The following is a 22172-nucleotide window of genomic DNA, read 5'->3' as shown; positions in this document are numbered from 1 at the left end:
GAGGTTGACATGGTCCATTCTACAAATATGCTCTTCTAATTTCATCTTAATCATTAGGATGACACTCAAAATTTTTTTTCCTTAATCCGAGATCTACCAAGTACTTAGATAAAAATTCAATATGACTTCACTTAAAAGATTGTTGAGTACCAAAATTAATAGAATTTTGTTGTAGTTACTGTTGAAATAAGCCCTGTAGTCAATTGAGATGGTCAAGGTTGGTTCCAATCAAGCAATCATATGATTTAGATTGAATGATTAGAGGTTTTCATTCGTCAATAAGGCATCAATTATAAGATTATAAGTCTATTAGATAAAGTCCATGCGATTAATATGCCTTGCAAGGGAATTATAATTAGTTACAATTATGAGATCCCTATGCATCAAAGTATAATCTCTAAATGTTCTTGGTCAATGTATCATTGAGATTGGACATCAATGATGCTTAGAAACTAGTGCATTCTATGGTCTTTACTTTGGAAGTAAGCAATCGATCTCATAGGTTGAAGTATAAAGATACTTGGAACTAGTAGGTTCTTGTTCCATGAAAAAGTTCACTGAACATGATCCAACATAAGTTTTCATGTGTCAATCATGTAAATACTCCTTAGACTTAAAATACCAAGTTGTCTTATATATGGAGTGCTATATATTTGATCATATCTCTACGGATCCTGTCAAAGATGCAAAAATAGGATATGGTTAGTTGTAGCATGAAGCATGTGACAGCAAATGAATGATCAAGAAAGGAATCATCACTCCAAGTGATTTAGGAGACATATTCTAGTAGTTTTTATTTAATATTAACTTGTTGAAGTCATTGTACAAGGCCACTTGGAGATTATGAAAAAAAGCCTCATAAGTCTTTATAAATCTAATGATCAAACTTCAAGAACTAATATGGAGATCAATAAGAGTAGATACTGTACAATACTCTTATCATTTTCGAGATATATGATGAGAGAATGAATTACACTGATAGACTGCATATTAAAAGGTTGTCAAAAAACATTTTGACTATCCTAACAATTGAGCGACCATGATGCATTACTAGATGTCAATATTGGTCTATGGAATTGAATTAATTAATTTAATAAAAATTATAATTCAATTTCATTGCCAACATGCTAGGAATCTACTAGGTCACACATAATAAGTTGCATTATGAATTAAATTAGGAATGCGATACTTTTAAGGACTTAATTAAAAACGTTTAATTAAGTATAAGGCTAATATTTTAATTAGTTATAATATTAAAGCCTTAATTACAAACAAATAAAGTAAATTTAATTTAATTTTAATTACAATGACTTATTTAAAAAGGTTTAATTAAGTGTTGGGCCAATATTATAAAAGGTTATAATATTGAGGCCTTATTTATAATTTAAGAAGTTAATTAATTTAGATATAAGTATCATTTTTCAACTACTCCTTATAACACAAGTGAAACACACATGTTAGGTTTTTTGAATTGTCAAAAAACTAACAAGAAAAGCCTAGCCGCACACTTTCTTGAGCGACTTGGACAAAAAGTTTTCCAACTCTGTGATTTGGCTAAGAGTGTGATTGTGTGGAGAGGACAAGTTGTTATCCATCTTAATAGCACAAAGGCATATATAGTTGAGAAAGCTCCCTCCTTGTGAATGTTCAAGTGCAATCGTGTATGCAACCGTTGGAGGCCAAACATTTGAGTGGCTTAGGTTCTTTGCTTTCTTTTTGGTATTCACGAGTTGGATAAGGAAAAGGTACTATTGTGATAGCCACATCACTCGATAAAAATAATCTTATTTTTTTTATTATTCTTATCTTTTGGTTTTGTTTGTATTAAAACTACCAAGGAGATCCATGATAGGTATGGCATGTTTTTGTTGTTCATTTACAATTTTTTTTTTGTTTCATTTTGCTACGTTTAATCTGATCATGAAGTTCCTAACAGTTGCCGGGGACCCAAGTCTTATGAGCCAATTTCTTTTCTTTTAAAATATCTTTCCATGACTTATTTATCTAAAATTATAAAAACTTGTTGAAAATTACTACTCAATAGCATAAATTAAAATATTAGAATTAAATAAAACATGATCTTACATAGCAAATTTTCAAGTTCAACAAACTAACAAGATGACAATTTTCTATTCATTGATCAAGACTAAATATAAGTATTCACAAACCACATAAAGTTAAATACAAAAATCAAATAATCAAACAATATATCTATAAAATAAATAAATAAAAACTCATAATTTCAAGATATTATTTAACATGCAATACTACTTTCTTTAAGCTAGATTATAATTATGAACCTAAACTATCAAATTAATCAAAAAATATTTAGACATGAAGTATTTAAAAACTTAATTTAGGTTGAAAATTACTTATAATTGAAACCTTGGTGAGTTTGTTTTAAGAGAGTGAAAAACATAGCCAGGGACAGAGAAGCAGAAGTGTCACTACTGGTCTCAAGAATAGGACTTGAATTTTTGCAGTGGAAGGAGAGTAGTTTAGGTTTTAACTTTTTTAATAAAATCTTAAATTATAGAAAGAAATTTTTGTCTTTCCATATAGTATTTAAATAGTAGTATATAAATTACTTTTTGATAAATCTACTTTGACTTATAATATTAGACCCCACTCCCTACAAAATTTCAAAAATATTAGTTAGTTCATTAGTATCATTAACTAAATAAACAGTCTATCATAAATAGTATAATATGTAGAAATTGTTGACATTTCATTGAATAAATGGTGTCATGTGACACTACTTTTATTAATGTAGGTCCGCCCATGCGATTGAGGCTTTCGGAAGGGGAAAAGGTGGGACATGGTTGTAAGAGATTGGCAGTGCCTGGTTTTCCACATTTTTTTTTAATTTTATGGGCATTTTAGTTATTTTTAACACTCATAACAACATTTGAAATTACGAGGCGAAAAGTCAATTCAGAATATTAATAGATCCAAAATGAATTAAGATGAAACCTTAATAGCATGCTTGATTCACTGGAAAGAATAGAATGAGAATAAAATAGTCATTCCAAGGGAATAAAATAGAGGAAGAATAGCTATTATGTAGATTAGTTCATGAGAATGGAATAAAATAGAAATTACTATTATTTGTTTGGCAAGAATAATTTTAAGAATGGTTAAGGAATAATGGATAAATGATAAAAATACCCTTTATTAAAATTTAAAGATTTTTTAATTAAAAAACAAAAAAACTATGATGAGAAATAAATACTCTTTATTAAAATTAAAGAATTTTTTTTGTTAAAAGATAAAAATATTCTGAGCAATAAAATCAAAATAACTTTTACTATAATTAAATAATATTTTTACCAAAATACAAACATATTTTTATTATAATTTAATAATATTTTGTATTAGAAGATAATTAAACCTTTTGTTATAATTAAATAATATTTAATATTAAAAGATAAAATATATTCTTCATTAAATTTAAATAATACAAAATAATATTCTTTATTACATTTATTATATTCAAATAATAATATTAAGTAATATGCTTTATGATATTTATTATAGTGAAATAATATTAATATATTAAATAATATTTAAATATTTTCATTTCCCTTTTTTTGAAAATGAAGTAAAAAATTTTGTGTCTTTTGTGCTTTAGAGAGAGAAAAGGAGTGAGGAAGAGAGAGAGAAAAAATAGGTTTAGTATTTTTTATAAGGTAATTTTTTAAATTGTAAAAGGGTATATTTGTCTAATCAACTTCTTTTCTTATTTCCAACAATTTGGAATAGCTATTATCAAGAGGGGTCTTGGTAACAGCTATTCAGGCTTCTCTTGGAATGGTTATTTTGAAAAATAGTCATTCTATTTAAATTAATTATGAACATTCATAAGTTTAAGAGTTACATACCTTACTCTAGATATCATAATCAAGAGCCAATTAAATAAAAAACACTTGTGATGAAGCAAGAAACCCTGAAAAGAGCATAAGATGGTTTAAAATCCTGCAACCAAAATCTTAGCTTCTTCACCTTTAAGATTTGTCAAATCTTTAGCCACCCAAGTATTTGGCTTCTAACAATAATCCACACAATGACTGAACAAGACCATCTCAAAGGTAAGATTTTACTTGTGCTAGCAAGATTTGTTTCTAAAACAAAAAAGCCAAAAATTCTTGTTGAATCTTATTTTTTTTAAACAAAGAAAACTATTTTTCTTTTGTTATTTTATGAAACGGCTGAGAAGTGGCTGGAGGCTTAGAGTTTTAATTTGCTAACATAACATGTTTATATAGCTAAACTAAATTGTAACCTTAAATACAATAGTTATATTTTAATTCAATTAAGTCCTTGTGAACTTAATTAATTTTTCACTTTATTTTGGTCTATTTCAATTAAGTCTAACTTAATTAATTATCCTTATTTAATTTTAATCATGTCACTTAATGTGTGTGACTTATTAGGCTTCTAACATGTTGGTAAGAAATATAAAATCTAATTAAATATCAATTTGATAATTGATTTATATTTATATATCATGACCGGTATCTAGCAATACATCATGACCATCCAAATGTTAGATAGTCAATTAAAGAATTTGACAAACCCTTCAATGATAAGCCTCTCAATGCAATATGGTCTTTTCATCAAATATCCCAGATATGTCATAAAGCATGGCTTAGTGTCATCCTTTGGCCAAATACTTTATACAAGTTAATCAAGAGTTGAAATCAAGTGAGATATATTCCCTCATATCACTTGGGGTGATGAATCCTCTCTTGACCACTCATTCACCTTCGCATGTTTCATGGCATACCCAAAAACACCTTATTTAGGCATCTGGCCACCTCCAGACCCTTAAAGGTGAAATCAAAGTATGTCATTCCCTATACAAGATGACTTGATGTCTAAAGTCTGAGGACTGGTTACACAACAATCACATGAGAACATATTCCATAGACACTTTAGTGAAATACCTAATAGAGTTCTCATAACAGGTCATATTCAGTGAATTTGTTCTTTAACAAGCACCCATATGTTATCTTTAGGTATTCTATATACTTCAAACTATGAGATCTATTGCTTACTTCTTAAATAAGGAGGCTTAACATGTATTAGTCTTTGAGTATTATCAATGCCTTGTTTTGACAATACAATGATTAAGAGAAATTTTAGAAACATGGCTTTGATGTACAATGATCTCATAATTGTAACAACTTTATAATTCTCTTGCAAAGCTTTTATGTTCCATGGGCTTCATCCAATTGGTACTTAATAACTCCTTATTATTGCACTAATATGAAGAAAAACCTCTATCACATATAGTTATGCGATTAAGTATGCATTAAATGGCAATATATATGTCAAGCCCTACCCTATAATATACTTGCCATGTCATTCATATATTTGACAACATGCTTGCATACTTGAATCCCTCGAAAAAATCATCAAAAGTCGGTAATGTACCTAGTGGTACAACTAAGTTGATTTAAGCCTCGAATTAGTTCAAATAAAGATTTTAAGATGCAATTGAGAGTTATTGAATCTTAGAATGACTTAATATGATGATTCGGAGTTCAGAAATTGATTTGGAGTTAAATTGGAATTTTCATAACGTAGGGGTAAAATGGTCATTTTTTCACCCCAAGGCAAATTTGGGATGGTGGATGAAATTTTGATCAAGTTTGACTATTTGGAATATAATTTGAGCTTGAGAAGTGAAAAATTTTAATTTCGATAAATTTTCGAACATAAGGGCAAAAAGGTCATTTCACGTGTCCACAAGGACGTAATTAGAATTTTTTGAATTTTACACCACCTTGACACTTGTCAAACCCATGAAATTCATTTTATACTTTGGATAATTGAGGGATTTAATGTGGTGGGGAAGAAATGCTTAATTATTAAGTTTTATGTATGGACCAATCACATGGTGACAAGCGTCAAGCTTTAACATTATTATATTTTCCTTTATAAACACAATTAAAACTCTCCCATCTCATTTCTCTTGGCCAGCCAAGCTAAGAACAAAAGGGAAAAAGGATAGAACAAACCCTAGAAAAGAAAATCAAGAGAAAATTTATTGGATTTCAAGGAATTAAGCAAGTAAAGGTAAAATTTCTTAATTCTAGCTTGTGATTTACCTTTCCTATGCATTCTTTTTCAATTACCATGGTTAAAATTCAAGATCTCATGAAGGATTCATGGCTGACCAATTTTAGGGAGAGAAGATTTGATGATTTATTTGGTTAGATTTCAAGGTATCTTAGTGTTTTTAGTTGTTTGGTAATGTTTAGCATGAAAAACAAGCAAGAAATTTCATGCCCTTCACCCACACTCCTTGGCTGAAATTTTCAAGAGAGAGATTGGATAATGGACTTTGATGAATTTCATGCTATTTAAGTGCTTTTAGTTGTTTTACGATGTAAGGTGTAAAAATCAAACATGAAAATTACATGTTCTACACTAAACCTTCAATGGCCGAATTTTACAAGGAAGATATTGATGATGGATTTTTGTGATATTACATATTATTTAACTTGTAATTGATGACTTGGAGTGTTGGAAGTGGAATCAAGTTAATTGGAGTTGAATTGGATGTATTGGCCAATTAACCGATGTATAGATCGAATTAGGCCAATACCATTTTATTTAGATACATAATTGAAACTACATAGAACACCATATTTAGATAATAATATGAACATTTCGCATCCCATTTCATGCATTTATATAGAGCCTAAATTAGTTTTATAACGGTTTAATACAAATATAATAAATTGCTTGTTGTGCATTATGTTTAGGTGGTGAAACTTTCGATAAGGGTAAGGAGATTGTACCCAAAGATCGGGCCTAGGAGTATTTCGAATCCCGATATTGTGAGTAACCTTATTATCGTCTTAGTTATCTAAAGTAGTTTTTATTCGTTTTTGTGATTTTATAGAAAAATGAGTTTAAATGGTAAATCCTTATGTTTTATAAGTAAAATGTGATTAAATGAAATGAGTTTTATAAATCATTTTGAAATTGAATGATGATTTTAGAAATTGAGTAATTGGAGAATGTTTGATTGTATTGTAAATTTATGATTTGAATTGAATGGCTTATGGTGATATTGGTATAAATGGCTGAATTGGAAATTGTGTTGAAATTGTATGAACTATTTGTTTTGCCTTAACAGGCTAGGTAGTAATATAATTGTCATGTCATGCTGTCGAAACTTTTATTGATTTGGTGGGATATTGATTAGTCACTGCAGTTGGGGTTTTCGTGGACCAGCCTATTAGAGAGGGGCACGATAACTCGATTATATTTTACCTCAGTACGAGAGGCGCGGAGGGTATCTCTTGAGGTAAAGCTTTAGAATTCACTACACGCTAAACCACCACGTGAGGGTGAACTCAGCCAACGCCAATGAACGGTTATGCTTTTAAACGTAAAAATGTATTTTATGCGTATATGAACTTTTCTTTAATAGCCTTGGCGGACTCGGTTGGATGCCCCGACCAAGGTATCCCCGAGAATGAGTTTTGGCACGAACTAAATTTTTAAAAAATTCATAAGCCATGTTGATTATTTGAGTGAAATGAAATTATTTTATTTAGTTGAAATGAGTTTGAAACGTTATGAATCATAGTACGATGAATTATTTTAAGTTGTCTCCATTTACTCGACTTTAGATATTTTAGATGATGTTTGTTTAGTCACTGAGTTTATATAAACTCACCACCCTCGTTTCCAGTCATTCCAGGATCAGGACAGTCCATAAATAGCTTATTACTTCGAGGGTTATTATTGGACTCGCCTCTTCAGAAATTGTAGGTCCACAGCCTTTGTTACCTTTCGTCATTTGGGAGCCCACACGTTATTGTAAATTAAATTACATACTCTAGTTATCTGTGTTACTATATGCATGGATTTATTTTGCTTTTACGCTATAAAAATTATTTACGTAAAATTCTATAAATATTATTTTATAAGAAAATAGAATATTTCATTTAATATTTTTATTTTATTCTATTAACTACAATTTCACCCTAAATGAACGTTTTAGAAGTAAAAACTTGTTTTTAGTTATGAAATGTGTATTTTCCCCTATATATTATATTTTCAGCAGGTTTCAAAATTTTTGAAAAAAATGACCAAAATGCCCTCGTGAGACAGAAAAATATTTTTTTTATTATTGTTTTGATTTGGAAATAGCTTATAATCTTTTAAAATATGATATTTAGTAATTATTGCTCACAGGGAAGGTGCAAAAACTGATATTAAGCCTTGCGAGGTTTTGATTGGTATTCAGGGTAATGAATGTCTATCGAGATATCGCGGCGATTGTCAAGGGCTCGAGGAGAATACCTGGTCGTGACAATATGTTCTTTGACCAATCCAATTGGCTCAAGGACATTACCAACAGTTAGATGTTGGCTTCATCATATCTTCGAGGCTATTCACATAATCAAACAATATATCTATAAAATAAATAAAAAAAGAAAAACTCATAATTTCAAGATATTATTTGACATGCAATAGTACTTTTTTTAAGCTAGATTATAATTATGAACCTAAACTATCAAATTAATCAAAAAATATTTAGACATGAAGTATTTAAAAACTTAATTTAGGTTGAAAATTACTTATAATTGAAGCCTCGGTGAGTTTGTTTTAAGAGAGTGAAAAACACAGCTAGGGACAGAGAAGAGGAAGTGTCACTACTGGTCTCAAGAATAGGACTTGAATTTTTGCAGTGGAAGGAGAGTAGTTTAGGTTTTAACTTTTTTAATAAAATCTTAAATTATAGAAAGAAATTTTTGTCTTTCCATATAGTATTTAAATACTAGTATATAAATTACTTTTTGATAAATCTACTTTGACTTATAATATTAGACCCCACTCCCTACAAAATTTCAAAAATATTAGTTAGTTCATTAGTATCATTAACTAAATAAACAGTCTATCATAAATAGTATAATATGTAGAAATTATTGACATTTCATTGAATAAATGGTGTCATGTGACACTACTTTTATTAATGTAGGTCCACCCATGCGATCGAGGCTTTCGGAAGGGGAAAAGGTGGGACATGGTTGTAAGAGATTGACAGTGCCTGGTTTTCCACATTTTTTTGTTTTTTTTTAATTTTATGGGCATTTTAGTTATTTTTAACACTCATTAACAACATTTGAAATTACGAGGCGAAAAGTCAATTCAGAATATTAATAGATCCAAAATGAATTAAGATGAAACCTTAATAGCATGCTTGGTTCATTGGAAAGAATAGAATGGGAATAGAATAATCATTCTAAGGGAATAAAATAGAGGAAGAATAGCTATTATGTAGATTGGTTCATGGGAATAGAATAGAATAGAAATTACTATTATTACTTATTCTATTATTTGGTTGGCAGGAATAATTTTAAGAATGGTTAAGGAATAATGGATAAATGATAAAAATACCCTTTATTAAAATTTAAAGATTTTTTAATTAAAAAACAAAAAAACTATGATGAGAAATAAATACTCTTTATTAAAATTAAAGATAAAAGGAGTGAGGAAGAGAGAGAGAAAAAATAGGTTTAGTATTTTTTATAAGGTAATTTTTTAAATTGTAAAAGGGTATATTTGTCTAATCAACTTCTTTTCTTATTTCCAACAATTTGGAATAGCTATTATCAAGAGGGGTCTTGGTAACAGCTATTCAGGCTTCTCTTGGAATGGTTATTTTGAAAAATAGTCATTCTATTTAACCAAATGCAGTTTTATATCAAGAATGAGAATAGGAAAGGAATGACTATTTTATTCTCCCCAACCAAACATGCCCTAAAAGAAAGAGACAATACAACCTTCTTAAAAAATCATATTTGTATTTCTTTCTCTAAAAATAATTAAAAATAAATTCTTTTATTTTTTTGATAACCACCTATTAATTAGTTCTTATGCTCATCTATGGTTCAATTAGTAAATAGTATGGTAAATTTGGTATGAGCGGAGTAAATATTTGTGTAAAATAGGACTACTACTGCACACTCAATCTTACTCCTTGATTATTATATTTCTATTTTGGATAAGATATATTGTAATTCATGTCCAGAATGTTTCTAGGTTTTTTTTTTTTTTTTTTTTTAAAAAAAGGGATTTACAAAAAGAGAACATTGGGTTTTTGTTTCGCCAAGTAGTCAACAATAGTTGAAAGATAATCAAAAGTAAATGATTAATAGTAGTACCCAAAATATTTGTCACACAAGTAAATTGTGCACTGGAAATGATAATAAATGCAGCTGATAAATCATAATCTACAGATTGTTGCTTAGGAAATGATAATAATTTTGGAGTAGGTGCATTATTAAAATATCCAAGAAAGAGATGGTTGAAATTGCGATCACCCATCATTAAAAAGACAACACACATGGCCAATATGTGCTTTGAGCAATAATATCCGAGCAAATCTACTCGTCCATCCATCAGTTGAAGGCCTCAATTGAATAGTTACGCCAAGAGAGACAGAAATGAATTTCTTATTACACAGACAACTAGGAACTTTGAGACTGCTAAAAAGAGGGAGCTCACTTGATCAAATAAGAATACAAAAGACTTGCATCCACTTGCTTTCCAAATTAACTCATCATACAGGACCATTACTGTAACATGACATACTGGACAACCTTGGTGGAGAAAAGAATTGAATAAATAATACAAGGCAAGCTTTGGCAGGCAGCAGAGTGCTGGCAAATATTTCAAACCATGGTGGGCATTTAAACCTCTCATGAACCCTATCTAAATACCATTTCATCCAAGCTTTTTGTCAGATCCCTTCAGATTCAAATTGAACCATTTCTTTTTCCCTGATTTATCCTTCCCATCTGAGTTTCCATCTTCCGGTGGACTCTCAGCCTCACCAGGAACTTTGCTTGTACTTCCATTACTTACGTTAACATTCATACTGTTGGGCGTCCTTGTTACACTGAATGTAGCATGGATACTATCACGCTGTTTCAGCAGCTCGTCTACCTGTGTTTTAGATGCCAAAAATTGAAGTCAAACCAGCAATTTATTTATATGACTCTTACTACACTTCAAAAATGAGCTAAATCCAAATGAGCAATTACTCTTTTAGCAATATCAAGAAGCTAAGGAGCATTTTCTATAGCCATTTATGAAATTATTAGACTGCGTAACTACGTGACATGTGCATATATACAGAAAAACATATCCTTATGCATTTCTACATGCAGTCACTTGCATAAATGTAGAAAAGACAGTATGACTGCAAGATGAAAAACATTTATAGAGAGCCGGGATTTCAAAACATACGGATTGCTTTTCTTGGCTGTACCGGTTGGTCACTTCTTGAAAGCGTGCCAAAGCCTACAAAATATCCCACCAGAAATATGAGATCAAATGTGTACAACTCAGTTATAACAAGCCCCAAATAGAACATGGCTGGACTTATACTTTTCTGTATTCTGTTTCAAATTGCCGCAACTCATTTCTCTTTCTTAAAATCTGAGCTTCAATATCCTTGAGCTTCTCGGTGGTATCCTCATATGACTTAGCACAAAGTGCCTCAATTGTGTAAGTAGCAGTCTTGAAAAAATTATCTCCTGAGAAAAATCAGCCAAACCAGTCAGCCAATAACACAAATACTCCAAAACATACTTTTAACTAAACTATCAGACAAAACAAACTGCTCCAACCATAAACAGCGAATATATGTGTGCCAGCTTTTAGTTCTGAAACCTCACAAGGTTGAAGACCTTCCAACCTTTTAAAGAAGGCAGATTCAGGGTCTTTAGCTATTGCTAACTGCATAACACATGAATAAATCATCATTTCTTACCACAACAAGAAGCCAAACATCCAGCAGAAAAAAAAATATAAAGTATAAATGACAACTTACATACCGCATTTACAGTGGAATCCATTCTGTATACTTGAAAATGTAAGAAATACATGCCAACAGATGTCACTTTGCCTGTCTTCTCGCTGTCTTCCTGTACACAGACAATGAAATCATAAATAGAAAGTAATAAATGTATGAATAAATGGCTCATTACTTCAGAAACACAACTGAAAGTAACAATATCCTTGAACTTCCAAGACAATGACAGAAAAAGGAAAATTGCATCATAGCGATGACCACAAGAGCTTTCATTGAACATTGAAGCACTAATATAACATCAACACAAGCTTTCATTGAAGAAAGACTAGAGCACTAGTACAACATTAAATGAACCATGTCAGGAACAAAGACAAAATAGCTTACAGAAAGTAGCAAAGGGAAAATAAAAATCTCAAGTACTTGAAAAAAAAAAAAAAACTGTTTTTTGTCACTGCAGAAATGACTTGCTGTTTTTAAGTATTAAATGTGCACGCACACCATAACATAGTTGTGTGCAGGTGTTTTCTTTTTACATGATTTATCTTGGTGTATGCTGTGCATGACTTGTACCATATAGCAGCCAAGGATACCAGCTGGTCAGATAAATTTTCACATCTAAAATTGTGAATCATTGGAATAGAGAGAAAGAATGGCATACAAGCAAATACAAAACATCACCAACATCATATACACAGACATAATAGAAATACACATACAAAGACAGTGACTCTAAAAATTAACTCTGAATGCACTCATTCCAATCCAGAGTATGCTACTTTAATTGTACTTATTTTCAAAAGGCCCAGTACAGCATCCACAGTTCTTACATGAACAATAGATCTGAGAGACTGCAATAAGAATACCCATTCTTCTTTAAAATACCTTCTACTGAGAGTTAAAGATGTTTTTGACTGTCCTAAAGGGGTGCCCTTACAGCTAGAACATGAGACTTCAACTAGGAAGTCTCAGGTTTGAATCTTAAGGAGTGGAGGACAAAGTATATGAGATGGTAAAGAGCTACATCCTTTAGGCTTTCACACATACCAAAACAAAAAAAAAAGAAAAAAAAAGAAGCCATTCTTGACAATTGAGATCAAAGTTTTATTCCACAAAAAGATGACAAAATAGGTTGCAAAGCTAATATTTACTTGATAGATCATAGTTACGAGAAGTTCATTGCCTTTTAATGCCAGATCAGAATAAGATAAAATAGCAATCCAATAAACATGAATCAAGGACAAATAATACAAAAAGGTAATAAGATTAGAAAAGAGTTACACCCTTTTTGTCTTCCTTCCGAATGCATAACACTCAGATAAAAACAAACAAAAAAAAATCAAATTTGCTGCAACTTTTAATTTTATGGTTTGAAAATTAGATTCCTACCATTACTCTTTTTTCATCATTTTCTAATATACCCATCAACATTTTTCACAAGTGAGGCTGTTACAAACCAAGTCATTTGTCATGAACCCCACACGTGTTACTAGTGATGATAAATGTAAGAAAAAGTAATGGGAGCCAAAGCTGCTTATTGTAATATTTATTTCAGCAAAAAGCCAGAAAAAACAGAAGGCAAAACTTGGCTAAAACTTTTGCCTTTCACTTTTCTAGAAGCAAAAGTGGATAATTTTACTCTTGATACTCTGTGCTAATATATTAGGATAAAATGCGCCATCTGTCTCTAACCTTCTACGAATCACTTTGATCCCTAACCTCTCCATTTCTCAATTTAACTCCTAAGTCTCTTTAAATTATTACAAGTTAGTTAAAATCAACGAAAAAGGCTTACATGGTACTAGTTTTGTTTGACAATTGGATACTTTTGTTTAACATATTAGTTTTTTTTTTTCCTTTTATTACTTAAGGACTAAAATTGCAACATGGTAAAGAGCTTAAAAACACAAAATAAAGCTTCATTAAAATCCTAGTATTTTAAGATTCTGAACTAATTCGTTTTTAATATCTTTAGCAGTTAAAGAATTTATTTTATCAATATTTAAGAAAGAAGACATTAAAATGCTTCTAGCATGCTTTATGGAAAATTTCCAAAAATCAGAAAAGTACTTTTCTTTCCTTCTACTTTGTTTTAAAAAAAAATAGAAAAGAAGAAAAAGAGGGCATCACCAAATCCTGCTGTAGTAATTACTAACATAACTGTATGTTTCCTCATTTTCTTCCCAAAAACAACCATACAATCAATGTTTGTCCAGTAGAGAACTGGAAAAGAGTAAGCAAAAAGCAGATAAAATTAAACAAACAGATAAAAAGATGTTTGAAACTTTACACAACCACATGAGCAGTCACTCTGTAACTACATATAAAGTATTCATCTATTAACACCCAATAAAGGGTAAGTACATCCAGCCTAAGTTAAAAACATCTTACTCTGCATGATGTACACTAGGGACAATAGATAAAGAAGTAAAGTGAAAAACAACAGTACTTCAGAAATATACAATGAGCCTAAAATTTATTTGCTGAAGATTGGGTAGTCAATATAGCAACTGATTGGACCATCATGATGACCTATCCTACTGCTACTCAGACCATCAAACAAGTACTATTTTACAGGCAAGAGAACAAATTTCACCACCAACAAAGGTTGTCAAGTGGTAGCAACATATTTACATAGTTCAATATGGTAGCGCACATATGAAACTTGTGAAAAGGAGAACCATAATGCAGAGAGATTAAACTATCTAGGAAAAGTTCAGGGTGAAAAGGAAGGGAAAAAAAGAGGGAGGCTATGCAAGGGGGGAAGACGAAGAGAAAGGGAAAAGTTAACTCTAAAACCGCTAGCTTTTTCAAATTCCCCTCTGACCAAAAATCACAGATGTACAGATCAAATATACCATCAGAACAAACTTACTCATGCTCATGTACAGACTGCTTGTGCAGGCAATAGCTAGTAATTTGTTTAAAAACTATTCACCAGGTTTCCACCAGCCTTCTCACTGAGGATATGGAAAGTATAAGGTAGGTCGTGATATATTTTGTTTTTGTTTCTGTCACTTAAAAGTTCCCATCCATATTACTAGAAAGATATAGCAAAAAAAATCACATGAAAAATAAATGAAATAATACTTGTATGGAATACCTTGACAACTAACACTTCCAGTCGAACATTTACTACAAAAATTATAGGTCAGTCAAACAAATTGGAAAGGACAAGATCAAAGACAAGTGCTTAGTACCTGTAGGGCCAAACCATAGCCACCATTGATGTCTTGTTCGAAATAAAGTAACTGAAAAATTTTACATTAGTGAAACAGTGAGTTTTAATATAATACTGACATAGTGTCACTTAATAGAGATGCATACCCATACACATGGACATGCACACCGTAGAAACACAGCAAAAGAGTAACAGAAAGAGAAGTGATGAGTTGGGACATGCAACCAAACACTTCATAGTCATTTTCAAAAGAACAGAAGATCATTCAAAGAAAAGTTTCATAGATAATGTACCTTGAATTTGCTTTGTGCTGTTGAAGTTACCCTCACAACAATCCCAGCCTCAGCTTGTTCATCACTTATTGTTACACCAAAGAAGTGGGCACATTGCTTGTCTACCTGCAGCAAAATGCATAAGAATTTAGGGAAGTGAAAGAGTATTGTGCATTGGCTAGAAAGAAAGTAAGCACCTTTCCACTAACTGATGTTCCGATTGGAAGGGGTCTAACAGTGACAGTTCCATTTAGAGCTTCTTCAAGAACATTAGCTGAGATTGTAGTCTTGATGGGGACACCAAGCTTGCTACACAAATATATTGAAGAAGCAGTGTAAGAGTACAAATAAGTGATTCAGAAATAACTAAATGATGCCTAAAAGCTTCAATATTTAAATGGATGTCTCACCTGAATAATGCCGCAAACATTGTATTAACAGTTCCCAGATTGGACAAATCAATCTCCATATCCATCGAATCTTCAACAGCCTTGTAAACATTTGTTGAAAAAAGAGAAAAGCAATAGGTTTCAAAAGCTTGCCATCATAAACGGAATAGAAGGTGGAAATTATGAACAAGAGGAAAGAAATAAAATTGGAGGAAACGAACTCCCTGTTTATACAATCTTGAGTTAACAACATCATCAAGGAAATTTATAAACTAAAATAGTGCTCTCAATGATTAACACAGATAGATTCTTTAAATTTTAGTCAGTGGCATGAGGTAGCACAACAATATTTAATGGGATTTAGAAAGAATAGAAGCAGGAGGAGCAAGCAACACCTAGGAAATTCAAATTACATGGGAATGAGGATGGTTACATAACTCAAGTTAGCAAAGGTAGGTAATTTAGCACTTGATTGCAAAGTACGTTAATCTAAAACAAGGAAATTTGATAAAGTATGTAGGGATCATAAATAATAGTTACAACCAAGGGTTTCCTGTTTCAAGTGGTAAAACTAGAGGGAAAGTTTAAAAGAAAATAAAAGCCAAAATCCTCAATTGATGATCTTAGGAGATATTTATAATCTTAAGGAGGATGGATATACATCAATAGAAGTCTCCATGGCATGTGTCCATCAATCAATCAAAGGAAGCACATAAATACCTCCCTCTTTGCATGTATGTAAATGCGTTTGTGAGAGAGACCAAGATATGCTGCAAATTGTGCAATCCTTAATATGATCAAGGAGAGTTTCATCTCCCATAAAGAACCCAAACAAGCCAACTCTTTCTAAGAAATCCCCATATTTTGGATTAGACTCAATATCCTACAACTAAATTCAGAGATCCACCCTACACACAAATATCTTCAAAAACTTACAATTTAAACTATGTCCTACAATAAATAATGTGCTCTTTTGGTTAAAATTGTAATAGCTTGGGGCAAATATAAAAGTAAAAATATTGAAAATATAAGTTGGAGATCTAATTATGAGCTAAAAGAGTCACACACCTAACAAATAAATCAAGGACCTAGTTCCATAATAGGTGAAAATAAAAAGATCTTATATAAAAAGGGAAAATCATCTCTCTGAACTGAACTAAGCCTAACAAACTAGTTGGTATTGGCTATATGATGCAGAAAAAGGGAGAGAACAGGAAAAAATACATACAGAATACAAAGAAAATATAAAGAAAGGGGGCAGACATAAGGAATAAAAGAGGCGGAAGTTGGGGGAAAGAAAATATCACCACCGAAAACCCAAAGGTGGACTGAAATTGAAATAGGCACCTTGATAAGTCTTAACAAAAAATAAATAAATACCTAATATAATTCCAAATGCCCTTATAATTCTTCAAATACTAAAAATTACAATTGAACCTGTAAAAAATTATAACATTGGTAAAACAAATCTCTAAATAGTTACTTCCTTCCATAAGCACAATCTTGTCCCATGTCGTCAAGTCAATGTTTCCAATTTGATGTCTTCCTAGATGATTTTCAATATTTAAGTTTAATGATTCATATTACTCCATATAGAAGGGGAACTGAAAAGAACATATTAAGCAAGTATACACAACAACCCCCTACAGACCTGTGACATATTCAGATTCTAAACATAAATTGCTGATTGGCCGGATGCATAATCCAAATCCCTATTTTCTATTAAGCCACATCACAAGACCAACATCAACAATCACCTAAGTAGTCGCCAGTCTTTTTGCCAATCAAATCTGACGCTAATAGCCACCAAGTTGCTTACTTATATCAACAACTACATTATCTAACATGTACATGACACATTACCACTGACATCAGTAATGTCACATCAAAGCTTAGGCAAAAAGTCTTTGCCACTAATTTTGATGTCCTAGTTCAATTTTTGAGATCCATTTTACAAGATTCAGCCTCTGAATGTCAGATTTTGTACAATCAGTTTATGAAGCATTTATTTTGAGATTTTAAAATGTACTAGTTTGAACTAATTCATGATTCGGAAGATAATACTAATGAAGCCTTTATGCACTTGATGAGCTAATATCTTTGAGAAATAGTTACAGTCTTGATAATTTCATCCTTCAGTACTTTACAAATACCATGATCCTTAAAATAACTTGTTTCCAAGTGAGAAAACACTTGAAGAATGGCAAGTAAAATATATATATATGATCAATTAGTGCAAATGCAAAGGTTTCTATCTTCCTTTTCAACCTCACAATCTTAAATGGTATTCCTCCAAAATGTTTGCAGAAAACATTCCAATTGTAACTGATGTTGTAACTACAAAAGTTGTGGAAATTAAAGAACTATAGGTTGACAATGAAGATGCTAAATTTGTAACCAAGTCAGTAATTGTTGAGGTTAAAGACAACAACAATGTGAAAAAATAATTAAGTCTTGATGAATCAAATTGTTGAAGCTAGAGGTGGAGGTTGACAAATAAATGCAATGAAATATGATCTGTCCGAAAAGTTGGACATGCAACAACTAGATTTTGAAGTTCGAAATGCTGAGATTTTGCCCGTTGGATCTAAAGATTTATATATCACATTCATGGATGTCCAAGCGTGTAAAGAGATTACTGTGGCATACTAAATGAAAATCCTTGCATTGAATTTATTCTTTTTGATCTAGAGGCCGAAGTTGTGGTCCATCCAACCATATGAGAAGTCTAATAATACTCTCTTTGGTAAAAAATTGTTCCATCAAAATTGTTCATTTGAGTGTTCAAGGATGAGGTAAAAGAAGCTCTATTAGAAATGCAGATGCACATCTAGAACTATTGTTGGCATTGCTATTCAAGCATTTGCTAATCATTTCCTTCTATCCAACACTTCAAAACTCAAGGTTGAGTTCTCTCTAACATCAGTACATTTATGCAAGAAAAGATCATGTCTATAGAAGGATTACATTATTTAAAGATTGGTTTTAATAATTTCATACATGTTATGGGTTCAATTGCACATTGTTAGTATTTAAGGAATTATTAGGCCATTATGGTTATATTTGGTATTTCGTATTAATGCTAGGGCTCAGGGAGTAACCTATAAGTCTTTTATTTCAGTTTAGAGCAGCTTTTAATCAGTGAGATATTGAGATTTGAGAATAAGATTCTCCCCTTGCTTGGTTCTCTTTGTTCTTCCCAACTAATTCGGCTTTTCTCCATTTCCATTTTTCCTCCCCTTTCCGAGAGAGAGAGAGAGAGAGAGAGAGAGAGAGATCATTATCTGTTAAAAACCACTTAAAACTTGCTGAAAAATGCACTTGTTATGTACTATCCAAATTTGGGTAGACAAAATAGAAAGAAAACTGCACATAATTGAACAGCCCATATTGACCCCATAACATGTTTTGGCATCCAAAATCTAACTATCTGTCATTATAAGGCATCAACTTTCATTTTCACAATCAGACCTAATGAATCAGAATTCTTTCAAGACATCCCAAAGAAAGATACGAACCAAACAATTCTATGATATACCTGATCTTCAAGTTGAGTGCCATTTCACTGTGCATTCCCTATAATTCATGCCTCTTTAATAGGCAATTATTTCAGACATAAAGATATAAGAAAAAAAATTCAATCAGTACCCAGGCCACTCCCAAATGTCAGAGATAGCACCTTCCGCTATCTATTTTGCTTCTGCATATGGCTTTCCTGGTTCTGGCTTTAACAACCCCTGCCTTAAACCCAATAATAAAGAGAATCCAGGCAAAATATATCCCAGATAGCATCAATAGAAGCAATTTCAATTTTACCATTGAGTCTAGCATTTCATAATAGTTAACTAAATCATACTATGGGGATTAAAAGTCACTTTTCTAAACTGACCTAAAAGAGTTCTTGGTCCACCAGAACCACCAGAAGTTTATGTAAACTTCTCATCATAAACTAGTTTTTTTTTCTTTTGAACTGAAGTTCATCATAAAAGCTAAATTTACAGCAATTGCAACAATCCCAATGAAAGAAACTCTTAGTTTCTCAACAAGAAAGTGAGACTCAAATTAAAAAGAACACTTAAATCCATGCTGAACAGGAACACTGAATAAAGGAAATGAACCTTGAAACATATGTTGCAATGCTTAATTCGTTACAACATACAAACTCGTATAAAAGACAACATCAACAAAATGAAGAATACTAAAACAATGTGAAAAGAAAGGAATGGAAAGCACCTCAAACCCTGCACTGTCATATTGTCTTCGCTTTTCTGGGTCAGATAAAATGCTATAAGAATATGCAACTTCCTTAAAAAGCTCTGAAGCCTCAGGGTTGCTGGCATTCTTGTCAGGATGATACCTGTAGAAAGAACAAAAAAGCAAATATAAAAATCCAAGCTAAAAATAACCCAAACAAAGGAGTATTTGATTGTAACGCTAAATCTAAGTAGCTCAATCATAATTCTCATGGCATTCGATACAATAAATCTGTCATATGCACAGGGATCGAGAAGAATGTGATGGTACAAATCTGGTCTAAAAGATTCCATTAACATTTCAAATTTCAGTCACTAATTTTAGTTTGTGGGTAGCTGGCTGGGCACCACTGTTATAATGTCACCAGCTAATATATGAAATGTTTGCATAACAACTAATAAAACACAAGAAGCACTAAACTTGCAAAGGACAACAAATAAATCCTCACTGAAGTTAATACATGAGGAATTGGCACAATCAAAGGAAGGTTTGCTGAAAGCTCAGCAACATACAGTTGTTCTGTAAACAAACTGGCTCGACTCTAATTTTCATTGTCAGCAATTCTAACACAGAATCCACTTGGAAAGAGACTTCCTACTATCATAAGTACTCTTCATAGTTAACAACAACATGCTGAGAGGTTTGCAAGTAAAATCTCGATAATTTTCACTGACAAGAAGTTGCAAAATTTCCCATTAAGCCACTAGCCTCATTGAGATATAATCCAGCTAGCAATTAAACTTCAATACAAAAGTTTTGCAATCAGAAGCTTTCCATTGGCTTGAAATCTAATATACTATTAAAGCAACCAAAACTTTGCCAAAAAAAAAAAAAAACCACCCGACAAAATTGAATAAGAAAAGAATAAGGAAGTTACTTGAGAGCTAGCTTTCGATAAGCAGTTTTGATCTCCTGATCAGTGGAATCCCTTGAAACGCACAAAACTTCATAAGGGTCTCGACGCATAGTCGGGGCCGATGTTCCTTCCATCTTCTTCGAACGCATCTCCTTTCTTCCTTATATCTCTCTATCAGAAACTTCCTCTTTTTCTTCTTCAATCTAAAAACTCAATTCAAATATGTCTAAATTATACTTTCAAATCACGTGCAAATCCACAAATCTAGAAACGAAAAAAGGAAAACAATAAAAGATCAACATTCTTCAAAGAGGAAAAAAAAATAAAAAGAATTACACAGATATCAACGCGGAATTGGATCGCTCCATTTTTTACTCTAGGGAAAAGCGAAAGCAAAGATATAGTAATAAATAACAAAACAACAAAAAGGAAGCAAAGATCTAACTTACAAAGAATAAATGGGAAAATGAGGGAGCTAGGGTTTTGAAATTTCAAATTTAAAGAACCCCAGAGCTTACGAAGAATTGCCCCTCTTTTCCTGACTCTGGTTTTTTGTTTGTTTGTTTGTCTGTTTGTTTCAGATACGAACTTGGAGACAGAGAGATGACGTAAGAAATACACGATTCTCTCTTTTCTTTGATTTGGCTTCCCTCTCCGTTCCCCCTTGGCACCCCCACCTCCCTTTTCTTTTCTTTCTGATGTCAATTCTTTTTAGTATTTTCTGGTTTACTATTTTTCTTCTTGTGGAAATTTCAACACCATAATTCAACAAGATGGAAATGGGAATAGTGAATGATGTCATGTCCAATGTCCATGAATAAATTAATATAATTTTTTATATTATATATTTTATTTTAATTTTTTTTATTAATATTATATAAAATTTAATTTTTTATATTTTATTTTATTTTAATTTTTAATTTTTATATTTTTATTTTAATATTTTTTATTTTAATTATAATATTATAAAATATTTTAAACAAAGTAATAAAATTAAAAGCTAAAAATAACTTTAATAATATTGTAGAGTGTAATATAACGTGATTGTGTTGGTTTTGAACTGCAATCACATTACATCCCTTGGTTGTAATGTGATTGCATTGCAATCTTATATTGCAGTAGTCTATTACAAAATAAACATTGTAATATAATTTAATTGGACACATTGTAAGAAATGTGCTCCTACTTCCCTCACACGAAACGTTACCATAACGTTTTCAGTATCTAACAGCGGACCTATTCATCCCACAGCAAGCCTATATCCAATGTCTAAACGAAATTAACACATGATTAATTCATGAAATTGTATTTCATTCGTATTTATTGGTAATTAATTATGTGGTTTCGGAAGCTACATACAATCAAGCTTTATTGTTAG

The 22172-nt window shown here is 31.4% G+C and overlaps 1 protein-coding gene across 1 annotated transcript; it reads right to left on the bottom strand.

Moving 5' to 3' along the window:
* Nucleotides 1–10355: 10355 nt before the first annotated feature.
* Nucleotides 10356–21540, bottom strand: LOC18609198 (chaperone protein dnaJ 15). Its single transcript, XM_007044215.3, has 12 exons — nucleotides 21244–21540; nucleotides 20816–20997; nucleotides 19918–20041; nucleotides 15706–15785; nucleotides 15493–15604; nucleotides 15317–15421; nucleotides 15043–15093; nucleotides 11868–11957; nucleotides 11661–11769; nucleotides 11419–11567; nucleotides 11278–11331; nucleotides 10356–10974 (listed from the first exon to the last, which is right to left on the bottom strand). The coding sequence occupies exons 2-12, from the start codon at nucleotides 20941–20943 to the stop codon at nucleotides 10753–10755; spliced, it is 1224 nt and encodes a 407-aa protein (XP_007044277.1). The 5' UTR covers nucleotides 20944–20997; nucleotides 21244–21540; the 3' UTR covers nucleotides 10356–10752.
* Between the last annotated feature and the right edge of the window lie 632 nt (nucleotides 21541–22172).

Source organism: Theobroma cacao, chromosome 2 (genome assembly GCF_053813885.1).
Source record: "Theobroma cacao isolate CCN51 chromosome 2, ASM5381388v1, whole genome shotgun sequence".
Taxonomy (NCBI): Eukaryota; Viridiplantae; Streptophyta; class Magnoliopsida; order Malvales; family Malvaceae; genus Theobroma; species Theobroma cacao.
This window is presented reverse-complemented; position numbering and strand designations above follow the sequence as displayed.

Coding starts and splice junctions, on each gene's coding strand:
- LOC18609198 (XM_007044215.3), bottom strand. CDS start 20,943: ATGCGTTCGAAGAAGATGGAAGGAACATCGGCCCCGACTATGCGTCGA. Junction 15,094..15,316: donor CAGCACAAAGCAAATTCAAG/GTACATTATCTA, acceptor AAAATTTTTCAG/TTACTTTATTTCGAACAAGA. Junction 11,332..11,418: donor TTGAAACAGAATACAGAAAA/GTATAAGTCCAG, acceptor GATATTTTGTAG/GCTTTGGCACGCTTTCAAGA.